The 19,215-nt window shown below is 37.2% G+C and overlaps 3 protein-coding genes across 3 annotated transcripts; 1 reads left to right on the top strand and 2 right to left on the bottom strand.

Moving 5' to 3' along the window:
* Positions 1 to 12,259: 12,259 nt before the first annotated feature.
* Positions 12,260 to 13,505, top strand: LOC145119350 (stellacyanin-like). Its single transcript, XM_079054999.1, has 2 exons — positions 12,260 to 12,471; positions 12,954 to 13,505. Exons 1-2 carry the CDS (start codon positions 12,306 to 12,308, stop codon positions 13,361 to 13,363), a joined length of 576 nt encoding a protein of 191 aa, XP_078911125.1. The 5' UTR covers positions 12,260 to 12,305; the 3' UTR covers positions 13,364 to 13,505.
* Positions 13,506 to 16,453: 2,948 nt separating this feature from the next.
* LOC145122411 (uncharacterized) lies at positions 16,454 to 17,866 on the bottom strand. The gene has a single exon (XM_079058016.1). It carries the CDS (start codon positions 17,864 to 17,866, stop codon positions 16,454 to 16,456), a length of 1,413 nt encoding a protein of 470 aa, XP_078914142.1.
* A 681-nt stretch (positions 17,867 to 18,547) lies between these two features.
* On the bottom strand, positions 18,548 to 19,215 carry LOC145119351 (uncharacterized). The gene has a single exon (XM_079055000.1). It carries the CDS (start codon positions 19,115 to 19,117, stop codon positions 18,755 to 18,757), a length of 363 nt encoding a protein of 120 aa, XP_078911126.1. The 5' UTR covers positions 19,118 to 19,215; the 3' UTR covers positions 18,548 to 18,754.

The raw sequence follows: 19,215 nt of genomic DNA, 5'->3' as shown, positions 1-19,215 counted from the left end.
GGTACTGAAAAGCTCGACCAGCTCTTCCCCTTGCCGTCGTTACGGCTGATATAGCTGACGCGGCAATCGTCTCGGCAATGGCTGCATAGCGCTCGTCGAAATACTCAACCATGGTGGTCTTAATAGACCGAAACATCTCTGGAAACTATCCCTGGTCAACCTCGATCACCTCCTCTCGGATGATCTCACTGACACGATCCTCTGACAACACTGGCATGTCCTGGCTGCCAGCTCCCGATCCTAACCTGGATCCGATCTCAAGACGTATCGTAACCATCATTCTGGTAAAACACCAGAAGGATCACTGATAACCCATTTAGAGACAGGGAACCAACTCCTAACCCAACCCTGGGGGTTGTGGCTTCCTTGCTATGCGTATGGGTCCTGTGCTTTCAGTAGTATGGGCCCCTACTACCTTCCACACCTACCCACATTTGTCTCAAGTATCACCACAACACCCTAACATCACACATAACCGTGGTGGTCGCTCAACCTCACTCCTAGAGAAAGGCTAACTGTCTCACAACTGATCTACCGGTCTCACACAACCCACCCATCCATGAAACTTCCACCAACCCTGCAGTACTAGTGTATGCTAGCCATACATAACGTTGGACCCTATAGACTTTCGAATATCCAATCCTACCCTAAGCTCCCAATCAAACAAGAACAGAACATAAGGCAAAATCAAACATTCTCAGGCTATAAGATCTTAATTATGTATAACCGTAATGCATACACTAAGAAACTACAGTAATGATGTCAATCTCATATAAAGGAAACCCTAGGCTAGCAGGCATCATGTAATCAGGAAATTCTATCATGCAATTCCTGAAGATCCCTAGCCTAGTACTAGCATGTTGTTCTAACGTATCACATAATCAAATAACTTGTATGGTATTTTGGGGTCTACTTTCTGGCTCCGGCTGATCGTACACCCTGATTCCTCCTTTATTTATTTTGAAAACCAATTTCTTAAAACATTTTTGAAAACCTTTCCTTGATTTGAGACTGGATTCACACGAATGTTCCTCCAATTCACTCAAACCAAGGCTATGATACCAACTTATAACACCCAAAAATTCAGGCCAATTTAAAAATTTTTAAACAATTCAAAACCCATTAGTTATTACAAAATGTTTTCAAAATAGTTTAATATCAGAGTATCCCAGATTCAAAGCCATAAAAAGTGAGGATCTGTACGATCACGCCTTTGCCTTGCCACAATCCTCTGATGTACCTGAAACAATAAACTGAAACTGTAAGCCCGAAAGCTTAGTGAGTTACCCCCAAAATACCAATACACATACAATCCACATAACCATGTCAGCAATATCATAACATACAAACTGAACTAGCATGCAATGGGTCCACCGCTTTACGAGCTGGATTACCCCTGGGCCCTCAGTACGAGTCTGGAATGCCTATCGGGCCCTCGGCTCGTATCTGGAATGCCATCGAGCCCTCAGTACGAGTCTGGAATGCCTATCGGGCCCTCAGCTCGTATCTGGAATGCTCTCGAGTCCTCAGTATGAGTCTGGAATGCCTTGCATGGCCCTCAGCTCATATCTGGAATACTCTAGGGTTTGTGGGCTACCGCACGGAGCAGTACGACCTCAACTCATCCCACATAACATGTAACATATAACATAACTACTGAGCATGCAATAATCATATAACATCATAGGTAGTCCTACAGATCTACCTAACTGGAATAACCACTAACATGTAACACTAACTCATACTCAACATCTAACACTGCTAGGATAACATATCCAATGGGTCGGCCTTGGTGCCTTAGACCCCTTAGTATAGTGAGGATAACTCACCTAGCGCTGCTGAAGTCCCGTAGATACATTCCAGCTGCTGGTTGACAGATTCTCGAATTGTCAACATCAAACAATACCCAATTAATAATTGGGTTCCAAGCCCAAGGTCCAACTTACACTACAAAATCCTAAAAGTCAAATAATGGGCCAAAGCCCAACATATGGCCCAACTTTCCAAATTGGGCCCAGACCTCTACATGACCTTTCCTTAAGGCCCATCCAATTATTCCAATCCAATTCCCATGGCCCAATATCACATAATCATAAAGACCCAATTATGGCCCATCTATGGCCCAATTTTCCAAATTGGGCCCAAGTCCTCACATGGGCCTTATCCTAAAGCCCATCTAATTACTTTGGTCCATTAACTTGTTCTTGGATGGCCCATCAATAGTCCAATCGCCAAAGCCCAATAGGAAGGCCCAATTCAAGGCCCGAGTGAGATTAGGGCTTTCACATGAAATGATGATTAGGGTTAAGTGTTTCTTACTTAACCCATTAAGGACTTAATCCATTAAGTCCATTATTGCCAATGATTATTAATTGTTATTTTAAATTTAATAATTAATTCTCGTGTGTGTGTCCCGATCGATTCCCACAAATTAGGGTTTTATGCCATTAGGGTTTTCCAAACGCAAACAAAGCACACCGCCACCTAACACGGCCGCCGGTGGCGGCAGGAGGCGGCGGCCACCACCCTACGGTGGTGGTTTGAGCTTTTCTTTTCATTATTCCGACACGGTTACAAATTTTACAATGAAATTCCCAAATAACACACACACTAAATAAACACACACCCACACACAGCCGCACTGTGGCGGCAGGCGGTGGCCGGAGGTGCTAGCCACCACCTCCCGGTGGTGGTGGTGGATCACTTTTATTTCCAGTTTACACAAACCACACACACTCTTAATGCAATACACACACACACTTAAATACATAGCAAAAACACTCACACAGCCACCTGCCACGGTGGCCGGTGGCGACGAAAGAACGACAGCAGGTGGCCATTGGCGACAACGCCGCTGTCATGACGATAGGCAACAGCTCCCGACGATAGGGCGTTAACAGATGGCGAAAAGTGACCGGAGAAGCACCGACGACTGCAGGGATAGTGACTTCGAACGACGGCAGCCGCAACAGAAGGACATGACCTGCTGGTGGTCCCTGTCGTCACCGGAAAACAGCTATAGCGCTGGAGGGCGTCACGGACATCGGCGGCTGCTGGACAGGACGATGGCGGAGGACAGTCAGAGTAGCACCGGCGAAACGAAGGAGGACATTAATTCACGATGGCAGCAACGACACTACATGTCCGGCGACCTATTGGCTCGACGTCGTGCGTGACTTTTCTTCACTGTCAGCGGTTGCACCGATGATGGCGCTTCGCTTGGCGATACCGACGGCTAGGAGACGGTGGCCGGAAACAATAGGAAGTGAGCGGCGGCGGGAGGATGAAGAGGGAGAGGTGGCGGCTGAAGTTTAGAGCATTTAGGGTTAGGGTTTAGAAGGTGACGGGTAGTGAGGTTATATACCCGGTCCCTTAAATTAATTTCCATAATAACGCCTTTGGTCCCTCCTTGTATTATTCTTTTCAAAACAAATCCATAATTTACCAATTAAACCCTGCCTTCTGAAAATCCTTCCAGATCAAGTCCAAAATGTTACCAATCAGCCCCTCCTCTACAAAATCTTCTCATCTTAGGTCCAGAACTTACTCTTTAGTCCCTACTTCCATAAATCCTTACATATTAGGTCCCAAAATTACACTTTAACCCCTGGAGATTAAAATCTTGTCATTTGGTTTCCCGAAACCAACTCCCAGCTAGTTATTATTTGATTTTGGGCTATAATAATATAAAATAATAATAATTATTATTTCTCGGGGTTTTCGGGTTTATTATTTTAATTACCCTATTTTAAATGGGATGTTACAGCAATTTATCCTCATAACAAGAAACTGTACTAGCATACAATGCTAAGCTCATACTATCAGGCATAACCTAAACAGGCTATCCTACTACTGTCTACTTAATACTAGCATGCAATTCTCATAAAGCTGAGACACATATAACATGCACATAAGGCATCCTCCTAGATCCTTAGTCCTATTCTAGCATGTTGTTCTACTGAAACTGAAACTGATAATCATAACATAAACTTGTATGGGTAATTTGGGAGTACTTACTTGAGCTCGGCTGATTGCATGCACCACACCCTTTTCTCTTTTCAAAGTTCTTTTCTTTCTAAAAATTCTTTCCGCTTTTTCTAAAACTCTTTTCTTTTCTCAAAACTCCTTTTTACAAAAATTGATTTTTCTTTTGAAAATTTCTATACCAATTCCTTAGTTTGAGTTCAGACACACCCGAAACTGTGCCCGAATCCCTCAAACCAAGGCTCTGATACCAACTTGTAACGCTCCGAAAATACAACCCAAAATTTTTTGTTTTAACATTACTAAAAATCACAACGTCAAATGTTATATAATAAAGCCATGCATTATATGTCTCAAAATGCCATAGTAAATGTATCAAATCAAAACTGAAGTCAATATCATATCAAAATATCTGAATAAAACTCCCAGGATAAAACTGTAACTGTGGTGTGTGTCATGCCATCATCCCGAGCTCTTCCCCTTGCTAGCGGAAGTACCTGAAACCAAAACTGAAACTGTAAGCACGAAGCTTAGTGAGCTCCCCCAAACTACCACATACCATACAATAACATATAAAACAACTACTGGGCCTTGCCCACTGCATCGGACCGAAGTCCGGAAGCTACATCGGACCGAAGTCCGGAACTAACAAGGGCCTTGCCCTCTGCATCGGACCGAAGTCTGGAAACTGCATCGGACCGAAGTCCGGAACTAACCAGGGCCTTGCCCTCTGCATCGGACCGAATTCTGGAACTAACCAGGGCCTTGCCCTCTGCATCGGATCGAAGGCCGGAAACTGCATCGGACCGAAGTCCAGAACTAACTAAACATAGCATGGCATAATCATAACTACTAGCATAAACACATATATTGCATACTGCATCGGACCGAAGTCCGAAACACATAACACAGAGACAGGCTTGAATCACAAAGGCATCAAGCACGCTGAACTACTGCATCGGACCGAAGTCCAGAACTACTGCTAATTAAACGGGTCGACATTGTGGCTGTAGACCCGTTCCTACTGGAAGGGAACTCACCTCGTAACGCTAGCTGCTGAGATGCTAAGTCTGAAACTGGTTGTCTGCTGCTCCGGAACTCCTCGGCTACAAATCCCATAAAGACTAAATCAGATACTGGTAACTGTTCTCAGGGTAAAATGACCAATTTACCCTTGGTCAAAGTCAACCTCCTGGTCAAAGTCAACTTTCAGTTGACCGGACTCGCCGAGTTGGGCCGCCAACTCGCTGAGTCCCTAACACCTTTTCTAATCCTCTACTCGCTTCAACTCGTCGAGTTTGGCAACAACTCGACGAGTTCTTCCTCCGTACTAACATCGAATCTAACTTCATCCGACTCGCCGAGTTGTATTAACAACTCGTCGATTTCTCCTTCATCATAAGAACACGTCCAGTCTGTGACTCGCCGAATTGTATGAACAACTCGTCGAGTCTGTTCTTGAGACAAGAAGATTGCCTTGGACTCGCCGAGTTGGGCTGCCAACTCGCCGAGTCTCCTGCATGCCATTACTATACAGTCGATTCTTTAGTGCATCCAATTCATATATCTGGGCTTCTAGGGCTGGTTTTGCACGTAAAGTTTCCAACTTTACGTGCATGCACATGAGAATGGGGCTAAAACACCAAAATCATCCAACTCTAAGCACTTAGGGTTTGGAACAAGGCTATATTTGCATAAAGGTAGTTATATTGAGTTTCTAGAGCTCAATAACATTCAGATCTATGGTCTCCATCCAAAGGAGAGCTCAAATCTCGAGTTTGAATCATATAAAGCTCCAAAAGAGACATAAACAAGCATAAAAGAGGGTTTAACGGAAGAATAAGCAAGGTAATAACTTGATTACTAGAATATGAAGCAGATGGAAGCTAGCTCTTGGATCTCCTTTCTCTTCTATTGATCTTATTTCCTTCTTTTTCTTCTACAACTCCCAAGCTATCACAAAACACTCAAGCTCAACAATGAGGACTAGGGTTTTACAGAGAAATGCTCTAAAGGTGCTGGAGGCTGGGGTGGGAGGCTATAATGACGTTTAAATAGGGTACAAACCCTGGGATTTAAGGTTTCATCCAGACTAGCGGACTCGTCGAGTTCGGGATACAGACTCGTCGAGTCGCCTACTAAAGACGCGTGCAAAACCCGTCTCTACTCGACGAGTCGGGCTACTGACTCGTCGAGTTTCTCTTAAGGAAGGAAAATACTATATTTAAATTACATACCAGAAATGGGGCGTTACACTATGGCATGGAGTTTTACCTTATCCTTAAACTCCTTTGTTGAACCAAATTTTTGAAAAATATAGAAGGGTTCACTAACAAGTACTTCATCATTCTCATGTGCCCTTTGAATTGCTCTTATTGACTTCTTTCTTTGACCATTAATCCCATCATCTGATGATGAATCAAATGCTAAAAAGTCAGTGTTAATCACCTCTAAAGTTTCATCATGTGTGCCTTCATCAACCACAGTGTTAGACGACCCTCCAACCCATTCCACGTCTTTGTCAATATTAATTTCAAAGTCTTACATATCCACATTAATATCATCCAATATATTGTCAATGTCCACAAAAAAATCACTATCATCACTTTCATCATTGTCACTCTCTAACTCACCAAACTTACCAAAGTCATTAGCATCATTAACCAAGTCATTCTCCATATGATCAGTGGGAGTAGCATCATTACCCAAATCATTCTCCATATGATCAGTGAGAGTAGCATCATTACCCAAATCCTTCTCCATATGACCAGTGGGTGTAGGATCATTACCCGATTCTTTCTCCATGTGATCCATGCCATCCTCCAAGTCAACAGCAGGTGAGTCATGCCACTCCAGGAACAGTCTCTTTGAACAAGATGGAGGTTCAGTAATCTCCGTTATACGAACTTTACTGTGGGTTGGGGACATTAAATAGGTGTGCAAAGTAGTTTTGGAATGCTCTATATATACGTCAATTAACTTATGCTTAGCCACAAAACTCCCCAAATAACGAACATCTTCATCACTAGCTAAAGCGAATAACCCAAAATCTAAATCGCCAAAAGGCCTTTGAAAGTGATAGTAAAGTGGTTTACCTACTGAAGCATACCCTAGGTCTTCCATCATCTCATCAATGTCATGAACAGAAAAGGTATCAATGTCCAGTAAATCAACAAATGTTTGCTTCCCACGAATATACTTCCTTCCAGGAAAGCTTGTAAACTCACCTCCATGGTGCATTCTTATTGAAAACACTGTCGGATGTCCAGCTGTAGAGGAGAGAAAATCGTTTTTAGCTAACAAAATTAAACCTTTAACAGTCAATATCATTCAAACGAAAGTCAATCAAACATACCATAACTTTGATCAACGTCGATTTCAGCCATTTCACCACGAATGCGCCAAGAAACCATTGCAGTTCTTCGTTCTTGCAGCCGTCGCTCCTAGGGTTTTCACGTAAGGATTTTGCACATAGTTGTGTGTTTTTTTGGTATATGATTGTGTTGTACAATGTAGAGTATGATCGTTTAATTGAGCGCATCGATTTCTTAAACTTGTGGTAGGATGAATAAGTAAAATGACGGAAATAACCCTCAACGTGCAAGGCACGTGGGGGTTTTAACTCCAAAATCAAACGGAAGGTTAGATGAGGGACCAGGCGTGCACTAAACCAAACTATTAAGGATTGGCAGGGTTAAAAATTGGAGTTAGGGACTAGGCGCGTAACAAACACCAAACCATAGGGACCATTCGTGTAATTTGTCCTTAAAATTTCTTTTAAATAAACTCATGTAATACATTAGTCTCACACATAGTTTATGAATAAACCTTCTTGTCGGATGAAACCGGTTGGTGATAAATTTACGAAAAAACTTTCTAATTGGCAAGTTAAAGCGTTATTAGTGGGGTCATATCACTATCCTCCAATCGTTTTTGGGAAGCATTGTCATTTATTACATGTCCCATTTTAGGCCCCAGAAATGATCATTAATACTGTAGAGTCTCTTAGAAATTGGTTTTTTGTTGGAGGAGAGGTAGGAGAAAAGAATCTTACTCGGGTTAATGTGGGACTAGCCCACTTCATAGAGGTGGAAGTCTCTTAGGAGAAAAGAATCTTACTCGGGTTAATGTGGGACTAGCCCACTTCATAGAGGTGGAAGTCTCTTAGATTGGAGGTCCCGGGTTCAAACCCGAGCGTAGGAGAATTAACTAACTTGGTGAATTTAACTTCAAACCATTAACTAATCGTTCAAAAAAATGGAAAATTGTTATGGCAAGTAAAGAAGATGGTGACCTTGAAATTGGAAGTCTTTTTGTGTTCAATAGATCGCTTCTTTTTTAATGAAGATTTTGTTTTTCTGAAGACCCAAAAGCGGCTATCTATGTGAGGATGGTTAGATTGGCTCGACTATTTTTACCAGTTTTGTAAGTGCCCCATGGACAAATATTTTGAGATCCTCGTTGTGAATGTGTGAAAAAGAATTAACATTGAGTCCTTTTGTTTGAAAAAGTGGGAGATGATAATCTTACAAGTATGTGGGAGGAAACTTGGTTGATATTTTGTTGTTATTGTTGTTGTTGAATTCTAATAAGCATTGCATGGTCAAATCTAGATTTCTGCTTGACATTTGGGCTAATTTTCTTAGAAGAATCGATCGCGTTGCATGAAGATCTTCAAACAGTTGTGCTTTTTCGTAAAAGAGATGGTGTTTTGTAGTTAAATCTTGATTGTCAAGAAGTTTGTAGTTAAATCTTGATTGTCGATGATAATTCGACCCGTCGAAATACTTTAGTTCCAATTAAGTTAAATGTTTTGAACCAAGGAGTTTCTACCTCAATAGTATCAGATATTGTCTTTCCTCTTTGAGGTCGGGGATTCAAGTCACGTCTGTGACATAGGCCGTTTTAGAAGTAGTTTATGATTAGATTAAATTTGTTGTTTAAAAAAAAAGGTAAATGTTTTGACTTAAAAACTATGTCTTGATAAGGTTCTCACTAGAGTAAACTTGGATAATCATGCAATCAATGTGGTGTCCTTGCTTTGTCATATTTGCGATTTGCATTTAAAGACGGTTGCTCATCTTTTTTTTTCTTGTCTCGTGCTGTTCTATTTGGGATCAAATAAGTCAATGGTGAGATATTGGTATTCCTCATGTTAGGTCCTTCCATAATTTATTGCATTAGTTGGATCATGAGACAATGTTGGCAGTTTAAAGAAAATGTTAGGATGTAGTGCTTTTTACAACCTTTTGGATTCTCTGAAACTACACAAACTCTCTTCTTCTAAAAGCGATCAAACTAAAAAAATATGTTTTTCTAAGAGTGATCAAACCAAAAAAATATGATTTGTACGATAAGATTGTTGCTCAATCTTTCTTTTATTTTTCATAAAAGTTTTAAGATTAAATTGATCAATTAGTTAGGTTGACTTCAAAACACAATTAATGCTATAACATTGTTGTAATCTTTGCTAGCAACTTGTTAGTATTCTAAGTAAATTTTGTCATTCCAAATATAAATTTTGTGATATTATGGTTTATCTTACTCATGTTAGATATATAACTGATTGACCGAGACATACATACTTGACTCACATATCTTATATCTTATATCTTATACTATATTAGTCATATCTTGAATTTTAAGAGGTACAAGATACAAAACTTTTGTACAAATCAATTATGCATAACAAAACCATTATACTTACCAAAATTTTGAAGACTTGAATTAATGAAGGTTATTAAAAAATTAATTTGGAGCAAAATAACAATTTTAAAATATTAAATTCATCAATTAATTTACATTTATTAAACTAGATACAAATAATAATTAATTTACATCAAATGTATAAACATACAATATAAATATAAGTTCTAAACATAAATATTTTAATTAAAAGTGGTAATTTTTTTATTACATAATAACTAATAACAAAATCTAATAATTATTTTCCCGTAAGAAAACTATTCGCCAAAAAAATTATTTATCGACGTTGCTTTGCGCCGGGACACGTCTAGTATCATTTATACATATTTGATAGAAGAAATTGTTAGAAAAGTCTCAATATTTTCGGAAAAGTTTCATTTTAGTCATAATTTTTTTTGAACATAAAAGTCCCGATTATTTCATTTTGGCTGAAATTAACAAAAAAAAATCTTTTTTTAACAGGAAATGATATATTATCGTGTAAAATCAAATAATTAGGAATTTTATGTTCAAACAAAAAATTAGGACTAAAGTGAAACTTTTTCGAAAATATTGGGACTTTTCTGACAATTTCTCTGTTTGATAGAGTAAATTACATGAATTGTCTATGGTGCAGGTGTCAAAATTGTAATTGTCTATGGTGCACGTGTCAAAATGCACGCTCAATCCATATTTTCAAAAAATAATTATGACTGTCCTTCATGTCATTAAAAGTTGCATGTTTCATCACTCGCTAGTTTAAATTTATACGTTTCATCCATTGTGAAAAACATATAATGCTCTTTTCATTTTCAGTTTCATTTATTTAATATTTTTGATATTTTTAATTATTAAAAATTATTTTAGTTATTTTTCTATTTTGTTGAAGAACACCTGACCACCACCCTTAATTGGAAAATGGAGCACCACCACTACCCCTCACTTCACCCCACCCACTCCCCAGTTTAAAGTTCACCTCTTTCACTAAAAATAACCACAAACCACCACCTCATTCACCGAACCAATAACTTATACTCAAACCACCATCGAACCAGCCACATTTACTGTTAACACCACCACCGGTCAACACCTTGCACAGAGAAACAATCATCAGCTATCTCCAGCCAGCATCATCATCACCCCCTAACAGCCTCCATCGGAAAACTCACCTGCAAATGATTAGCAAAATAAGGAATAAGACTTACCAGGAAAGAATAATCAGGGAAAATCAGGAAGGAAGAATCAGGGCATGGCAATATTTAATTCGAAATTAGCAAAGGATTTGGGGTTCTTAAACCGAAAGCAAACAACGATAGAGATGGAGGAGGGGATGAGCATCGGTGATGCATTAGAAACCTGCAAATCTGATTCTGGCGTCGAGTATCTTAAGTAAGGTAGGATTCACCGGTGGGCTGCAGCGAAACGGATCGGGAATCAGATGGTGAATTGTTTCGCGATCTCGCCAGATCTACCTATGACCTGCTGAAGCAACGCCGATGATGGTTGGAGGGGTCCAACGACAACAACAACGATAGTGGTTAGAGTGGTCCAAGTCGCGAGAAACTGCTTGAAAGAGAAATAGAGGAGAGGTTGTCGGGTTTATGGAGAGGAAGTGGGTAGGGTGAGATTGAGGGAGAAAAAGCGGGTGGGGAAAGGGAATGGGAGGAGTGGGTGGGTTGGGTATTGTTTCTTAATCTGAAAATGATAAACAAAATAAAATAATAATTGAAAAAGAAATTATTAAGGGCAAAATAGTTATTTTATGTCCATATGGACGATCCGAGTAAAAAAAATCTATATAAAGATGGTCCGAATTAATTTTTAAAAATAGTGACCGAACGTGATTTTTGGCACCTTTACGAGAGATGATTCATATAATTTACTCCGTTTGATATAAAATTCGAAAAGAAAAACGTTAAGGCATTGAGAAACAATCCTTTTACAAAAATAATTTTATCAAAATTTTAAACAACAAAATCTATAGGTACATTGATTTTAGAAGCAAGAGAAGTTGGTATGAATTCCAAACCAAGCAACCCTCCTACAACCTATGAGGAAAACTATTTCAACACACATAATTGATGGTTGATATGATATTAGACATCACAAATTAACTATTTTTTTTAAAAAAAAATTAACTAAAATAACATATAATATGTTTGGAAAAGATAATGTAAAATTTACTTCAATGAATCTGATTATCTGATTCACTTAACTAATTAAATGGTTTTTTTTATATTTCTTATATGTAAATATATAAACTCATATACATAAATTCTTATCGGTTGTTTACAAATATAAAACTCAATAAGTTTCAATGAATCCAAAACTATTTATATTTAGATTGTTATCAACAATCAAAATTGATTGATTTGTTATAGAAGTAATATTTTTCTTGTACCCTATGAAACTTTGTACCTTTACAAGTGTCAAACCTTTTCTATAGGTACCAACCCACATAGTGACATAGTGAGTGAACCAACCCAAACCAAACCAAACATCTCACTCACTCCACAAATTCTAAATCATTCCTTTTTTACGCCTTATATAACTCATAACCCCTCTCACTTCCATTAAGCACATTCTCACAAAAGTCATTCAAAATAATCACATTCTCAAAAACACACACACACACAATGGCAACATATGTCATCAAGATGGTGAGTTTGATGGCAATATTGAGTTGTATCACATTCACTTCCGCAAAAGTTTATACAGTTGGAGACTCAAGCGGATGGGCGTTAAGTGTTGATTACACTGGTTGGACTAGTGACAAAACGTTCCTTGTGGGAGATAGACTTGGTAAGATTTTGTTTCATTTTTACCCTTGCAATAAAAAAATCGTAGACATCAATGATATGAGTTAATCACATTCTTACCAAACTTCTTGAATTTTATCTAGTTTTTGTTTTTTCAACAATTTTTCACCTCTAAGTACTAGGATATTAAACCTATGAGATATATAATATACTTGGTCTTGGTCTTTGTTTCCATTTTACCCCTACATTATGTATTTCATGTCAAAAGAGATCGACATAATCATATGGTGAAAACTAGTTATTAAAACGCATTTCATATTGATTTATAGATAGAAAAAAAAATGGTTTTATGACTTTATCATGGTAGGAATAAATCATCATCGGATCCCATTTTTTTCTAGTTATTATTTTTATTCAAATTGTCATCTCAACTCCTTATAAAAGTAAACCGAACAAATTTATCTAACATCATGTCAACTGACATTCTACCCTATAACTAATAATTTCTTTATGTTTTTGACTTAGTGTTCAACTATGATAGTAGCCATACGGTGGATGAAGTGAGCTCCGACGACTACACCACCTGCAATGTCGGCAATTCCATCATGTCTTACAATTCCGGCACAACCACCATCACCCTAAACACCACCGGATCCCATTACTTCATCTGTGGTGTTGTCGGGCATTGCATTGTTGGCATGAAGCTAACTGTCGATGTCACCGGTGCCGCCGGTGTCGGGAGCCCCTCTGCCGCCCCATCAGCTGTAACAGGCGATTCACCCACCGCCACGCCTTTTGGAACCACCCTTGCTCCTCCCACTGTCGCCGGAAGTACTAGTAATATTCCGGTGGAAAGTTCTTCGCCTGCCGTCTCCCCGTTTGCGGCTGCTATTTTCAGTTTGGTTGCATTGATGTCGGTCTTGATTATTGGTTGAGTGTTCATGCCAGGATTTAGTTCTCATTATTTTTATTTTAGAATTTCTTTTTAATGTATTTTTGCATTGTGTATTTTATCATTTTGATTATTGACTTATTTCCTTTCAAAAAAACTAGTCTAAGCATTGTTAATTCAAGAAACTATTCATTTGGTCAGCTATCTTTTCGTCCACAACTTTTAATCCGTTCATACTAATTTTTGGTTTAAAAAAAGTTAACCAAATTAAAATAGAATAAACAAAGTAATATTAACAAAATTGATATATTTTTTTTCTAAAGTTATATATATAGGCAAAAGTTCAACAAGTAATTATTTTAAACTATAGAACAAGGAACCCTTATTTTTTCAAGTTTTAGATCTTATTATTTATCGAAAAAAATTCTAAAAATATATAAATTCATAACTTTTTATCTTCTTTCCATTGATATCAAATTTGATAATTTATTCTTTTTTTTATTTTTATCTGTTCAAATTCACATTGTAAATCTGCACTATAAATCATTAATTTTGTATAAATTCACTGCATGAATCTGCACAAATTCACAATGTGGATCTGTACAGATTCAGAACAAATTCACAGTGTGAATCTGAACATATCATTTTTTTTATCAAATTTGATATTAATGGATGGAGGATAAAAAGTTATAATATATATATATATATATATATATATATATATATATATATGATGAAAATTTTGCTTTAGAAGTTGAGAAAAGATTGGTTCCTTGGTTCTAAGGTTTAAAATAGTTCTTTGTTGAACCCAACTATATATATATATATATATATATATATATATATATATATATATATATATATATATATATATATATATTGTAAGTGTGTTGAAGAGAGAGAATATATATGACAAAAACGAAAATTGCAATGTATTTTTTTTATTGATTTTGCTACACACATATACACAAATATAGTCACATCGCATGCAAACACATAACCATAAGCACATACATATCTATAGTATTCTATAGTATTATTGTATTTTGAAATAACTATAAATAAAAACATATATTGGTATAAAAACATAAATATTTAAAAGAAACTAATCTTTATATGTTTTCACAACCTAAATACATGAAAATGTATGTGAAAAAATATAAAACAAGTCTAAAAAATTTTAAAAAAGAAAAATATAATTAAAAATAAAAATATATACAAATAGTAATTCTATAGAAAAAACTTCAATTTAAAAAACATACTTATAACAAAATTAAAGGACAATTAAAAAAAACAGTTTGGCAAAATTCAGGAAATTTAAAAAAAAAGGGGGCCAATAATGAAAATTTTTAAAGCCGGATGGGGCTGTTGCGGTCCAAAATCGATTTTTAGAGAAAAAAAAGGACTATTTATTTAGTTTTTCTCACATAGGAATAATTTCTGTCTATTTGAAACTATAGGGACTAAAAAGAAATAAAACATTGTAGACCATGTGTAACTATCTTTTTGGTAAATGTTAATGTATATAATGTTTTTGACCACCTTTTAGAAAGGAAAAAAATTGTTTAGTTGTGAAATACTTTCGAGACACATTTTCTTCTAAAAAATTGTTTCATTTTCAAGCCAGAAAAAAAAAACATATTTTCATTTTTAAATCAAAACAAACAACGAAATAGCAAAACAATTTGATGTTAACTGAAAGAAATTAATTGCCGCCCAAACATTACCATTTAAATAAAATTTAATAGTCGTCTCTGCATTGCATTATACACTTCAATGTACTTTTCAGTTTTCACCATAATATTGTATTTATGTAAACAAGATTGTCAATAAACATGCTTTTTGAAAATGTACCAATTGTTAAAGAGAAATTAAATATCCTCCTACTTTTTGTTCCTATATATCCTCCTACCCAATGAAATGGTGACATGTGTAACATTTAATGTTTTATACTTTTCACCATTTTATCTTGAAGTAACTAAATGGGGGATTTATATAGTATAAAGCTTAAAAAATTAACATGCTACTCTACTTAATTTCTAATATTGTCCTTAACATACCACATAACTAACATAAAATAGAAACAAATACGATAATAACTCTTAAATAATTACTAATAACTATTATTAGAAGTTTATAATTATAAGATAATGATGCTGATAACAATAGTAATTGATAGATAGTTCCATTTTTTTTTTCTTCCAAAAATGAATTCCTATCCATTGGAGTTATTCCGTTCATATTGGTAATGAAAGACAAATCATCCAAATAGCTTCGAAATTTGATCAAATGGATCGAGATTCATATTCCTTTCCACCATTTTCCTTGAACCAAACACCACGTCAAAGGCCATATACACTAAAGTTGGATAAAAAGCTTGATGCATTTGACTAACTATTTAAGTTCATATTCAACTTTTATTTCAATAACACCTTGTAAACTCCTTTTACTATGGGATTTAAAGGTGATTTTATGAATTAGATCATTATTTAGTCCATTTTGATGGTTGAATGAAAACTAAAAAGTAGGAGGGGGTATAAATTGAATGGGGAGCAAATATGTTAGGTTGCTTGGATGTGGTGATGAATGATGATTCCTCTTTTGGAATGCCTACGCTAGCTTTTATTTTTGTATTAGAACAAAAAAACAAAGAAAATAACATAAATTAATTAAAAAAGAAGAAGAACGTGGATAGTAAACAACCTTGGTAGGGTAATGGGTATACTTTTCTTCACTTGTCTCCTCTCTCTACTCTACACTCTTCATATCAATCCTTTACATCTTTAGGAGGTGATGCATTTATTCTTTTTGTACAAATCCCATTTTATTAATCAGTTAAATAGCAAGCCTCTAATATTGTTTAAGACCCGATTATTCATTCAAATCACTTTGTTGAAAAGTATTATTAGTATTATGAGGAACAAGAACATGGTGATGTGCTAGAAAATGTGTCTTATGACATCAACATGAGATGGATAAGATAAAAAGAGTTTTCTTTATCTTTATTTATCATTTCCTCATCAATTAATTAATAATGATATAGGGTACAATGAAAATTTGAAAATAAAACATTAAGTATCAAGAAAGAAAGAGTTACACATCTTCAAACTGAAAATTGATTATTTATTAGTTATTACCTTCCTCCAATTTTAGGTGTTGTTTGGGTAGTTGATCTTCTAATTGAAGCTATTCTCTGTAGTCTAATTTGCTCTCTGAATTTCGCTATGAATTCATCAGCTTTTTTATCCACATCTGGACCATGATCATGAAGCTCATTCCCCACCATTTCTCCATCATTTTTTGAAGCAAGTTCTTGAAGCTCATCCTCATCGCTTTCCTCTTCTTCTACATCTTTCTCGGCTTCCATGAATTCTTTCTTCTCTTCATCATCCGCCATGAATTTCTTTTTCTGACTCCCTCTTCTTTCTAAAAACCTTTCGATTTCACTATCATGTAATAAATATTCATCGAATTCAGTTTGTTGTCGTGGTGTTCTAAATGAATTTGATTTAGCTGCCATTGGGGTATCCTCTGAGAATTTATTCGGGAAGCTTCTCGCATTTCTTCTAAACTCCTTACGTGAATACGTATCGCTTGTGTTTTGGGTGTTGGTTAAGTTCACTCGTCGGTGATACGGTGGAGGTGGGGGTGGCGGAGGCGGAGGAGGAATTGGTGAGAAAGATGATGACTTGGTGGTGGGGATTTTTTTCCGGCCAACATCTTGGAGCGATTTTGATTGGATTTCAGACGACAATGAGAGAGATGGAGGATCTGAAGAATGATATCGAGAAGAAGAAGGTGAGTCGATTGGATTAATAATTTCAGGCGTTTGAGTAAATTCCTCTTTGATTTCCATCCTCCCTGATCTCGATCTCCATGGAATCGGTGACTGTAGAACGATATTCTCCTCCTCCGATTCCGGACTCACCCCGCTTAATTTGCTCAAATTTCTATTAAATCGCCTCGAGTTAGATCTCCCGACCTTAAAATCGATCATGGAAGAAGATTCAGAAACTCCATTTTTCAAACTACGAACAGGTAGAAGCAGAGGCTTTTCAACTGTTGCTAATGAATCCGCCGCTTGCTGAGAGGTCTCTTTCGCTACAACTACGATAGGTTCGCCTCTATAATACTGAGAATTCCATGTCTGAACCTTATTATTATTACTATGATTGGGCTCCGATGGGGTTTCAGAATCATCATCAAAAACCGATGAGACTTGAAGCAATCTGGCCACATACGACTGAGCGTTATCGGACTTAACGGACCCCTGTTGTTGCTGTTGTTGTTGTTGTTCATCGTTCCGTTTGCTGAAAAGTCCATAAGAGACAGCAATCCCGACGAATAGAAGTTGCAGAAGCTCCCAACTTCTGGTGTTTATTGTGTGATTGATGAAATCAGGGGCTTCAGAAGGGAATAAGGGAAGAAGCAAGAGGAAGATGGATACGAAGACGGCTTTGTAGAAGAAATGGGTGTAGAATTTATTTGGGTTTTGAGGGAGTTGTGGGTTGTTGATCATGGTTTTGTACAGGTCTGTTTCCGCCATTGATTTGTAGAACAAGAATGAACAACTGAATTATATGAGAAGATGGAGGAATGAATGAAGATTGAAGTTATGAAGATGGTGGAAGGTGGTAGGGAAAATAGGAAAGAATTTGGAAGAATGAGTTGGTTTGAAGCTATATATGCTTTTTCTTTTTCTTTTTCCTCACACTCACACATGCTCTTTCTTATTCTCTACAACCTGACTAGAATTTGTATACCACCTTTATGCTTAAAACGTCAATAAGAAGCTACATTTTAGGGGTTTTTTTGTTCAAAATAAAAGGCACCGAAAGAACACATTTTCCTTAATTTATTCCCCTAAATAGTTATTGCACTTTGGTCCTTCCTCTTTAACCAAATGTGTAATTACCACCCAATTCTACTAACTATAACAATTTATGGAATGATATTAATAAATGATGTAATTGAAGGTGTTCGACTACTTATCAACATAATAACTTGTGCACTTTCTGTGAGTGAATTTGTTTCTAACAGAAAAAAGTGTAAGTAAACATGTAGAGTCACATGGCCCATACCTTGAATCACGGTCAGCGGTCAGCACCAGACTTTCACGGTCAGCACATGTCCGCTACGATCTCTGTTGCAGGTTTTCAAAAAAGCTCCATTGATGACACACACACAGGGAACAAAAGTAGACATAAAAAGGCAAAATCTCTACGGATGAACTCATGAACAAATCGGTATATAAAATGATAATGATAACAACAACAAATCGAGTACTAGATCGTGAATCCGAGATCGACATACAACAAATTACTAAAATCAACTACTAAATAAATAATAGTAACAATGAACTGGAATATCATACGAATCGATATTCAGAAACCCTCACTCAATGTGAAAATCATGAACGCCACTAGATCTATCTCTACAGGACGAAAGCAGCGGCTAAGACAACCACGGCAACGGATCCGGCGGCGGCGACTCTGTTCAAGCTAGCGGAGTTAGGAGTAGAGGTAGGTGAACCAGTGGGAGTCGATGAGATCGAAGGAGGAAAAGCGGTTGGAGAAGATGGAGCTAGAGAAGTAGGAGGAGCCAGTGGAGGAGCCGGTGGAGAAGCCAATGGAGCTTCAGTCGGTGTGGCAGTAGGAACAGCGGAGACAGGTGAAGGAGGTGCGGCGGTGGGCGAAGCCGTTGGAGAAACCGTTGGAGCTGCCGTAGGTGACTGAGCGAAAGCAAATCCAGCGATCAATGCAACCAGCAACACCATCAGACAGCTCGAGTATGCCATTGTTGTCGTTGTAGAAAGCTTCTGTAATTCCTGAGAGAGAGAGAGAGAGAGAGAGACAGTGAATCAGTGATTAGACGATGAGAATAGAACAGAGAAGG

The sequence above is a fragment of the Lactuca virosa genome, chromosome 6, assembly GCF_052849685.1.
Source record: "Lactuca virosa cultivar CGN04683 chromosome 6, Lactuca_virosa_CGN04683_v6, whole genome shotgun sequence".
NCBI classification, from domain to species: domain Eukaryota; kingdom Viridiplantae; phylum Streptophyta; class Magnoliopsida; order Asterales; family Asteraceae; genus Lactuca; species Lactuca virosa.
This window is presented reverse-complemented; position numbering and strand designations above follow the sequence as displayed.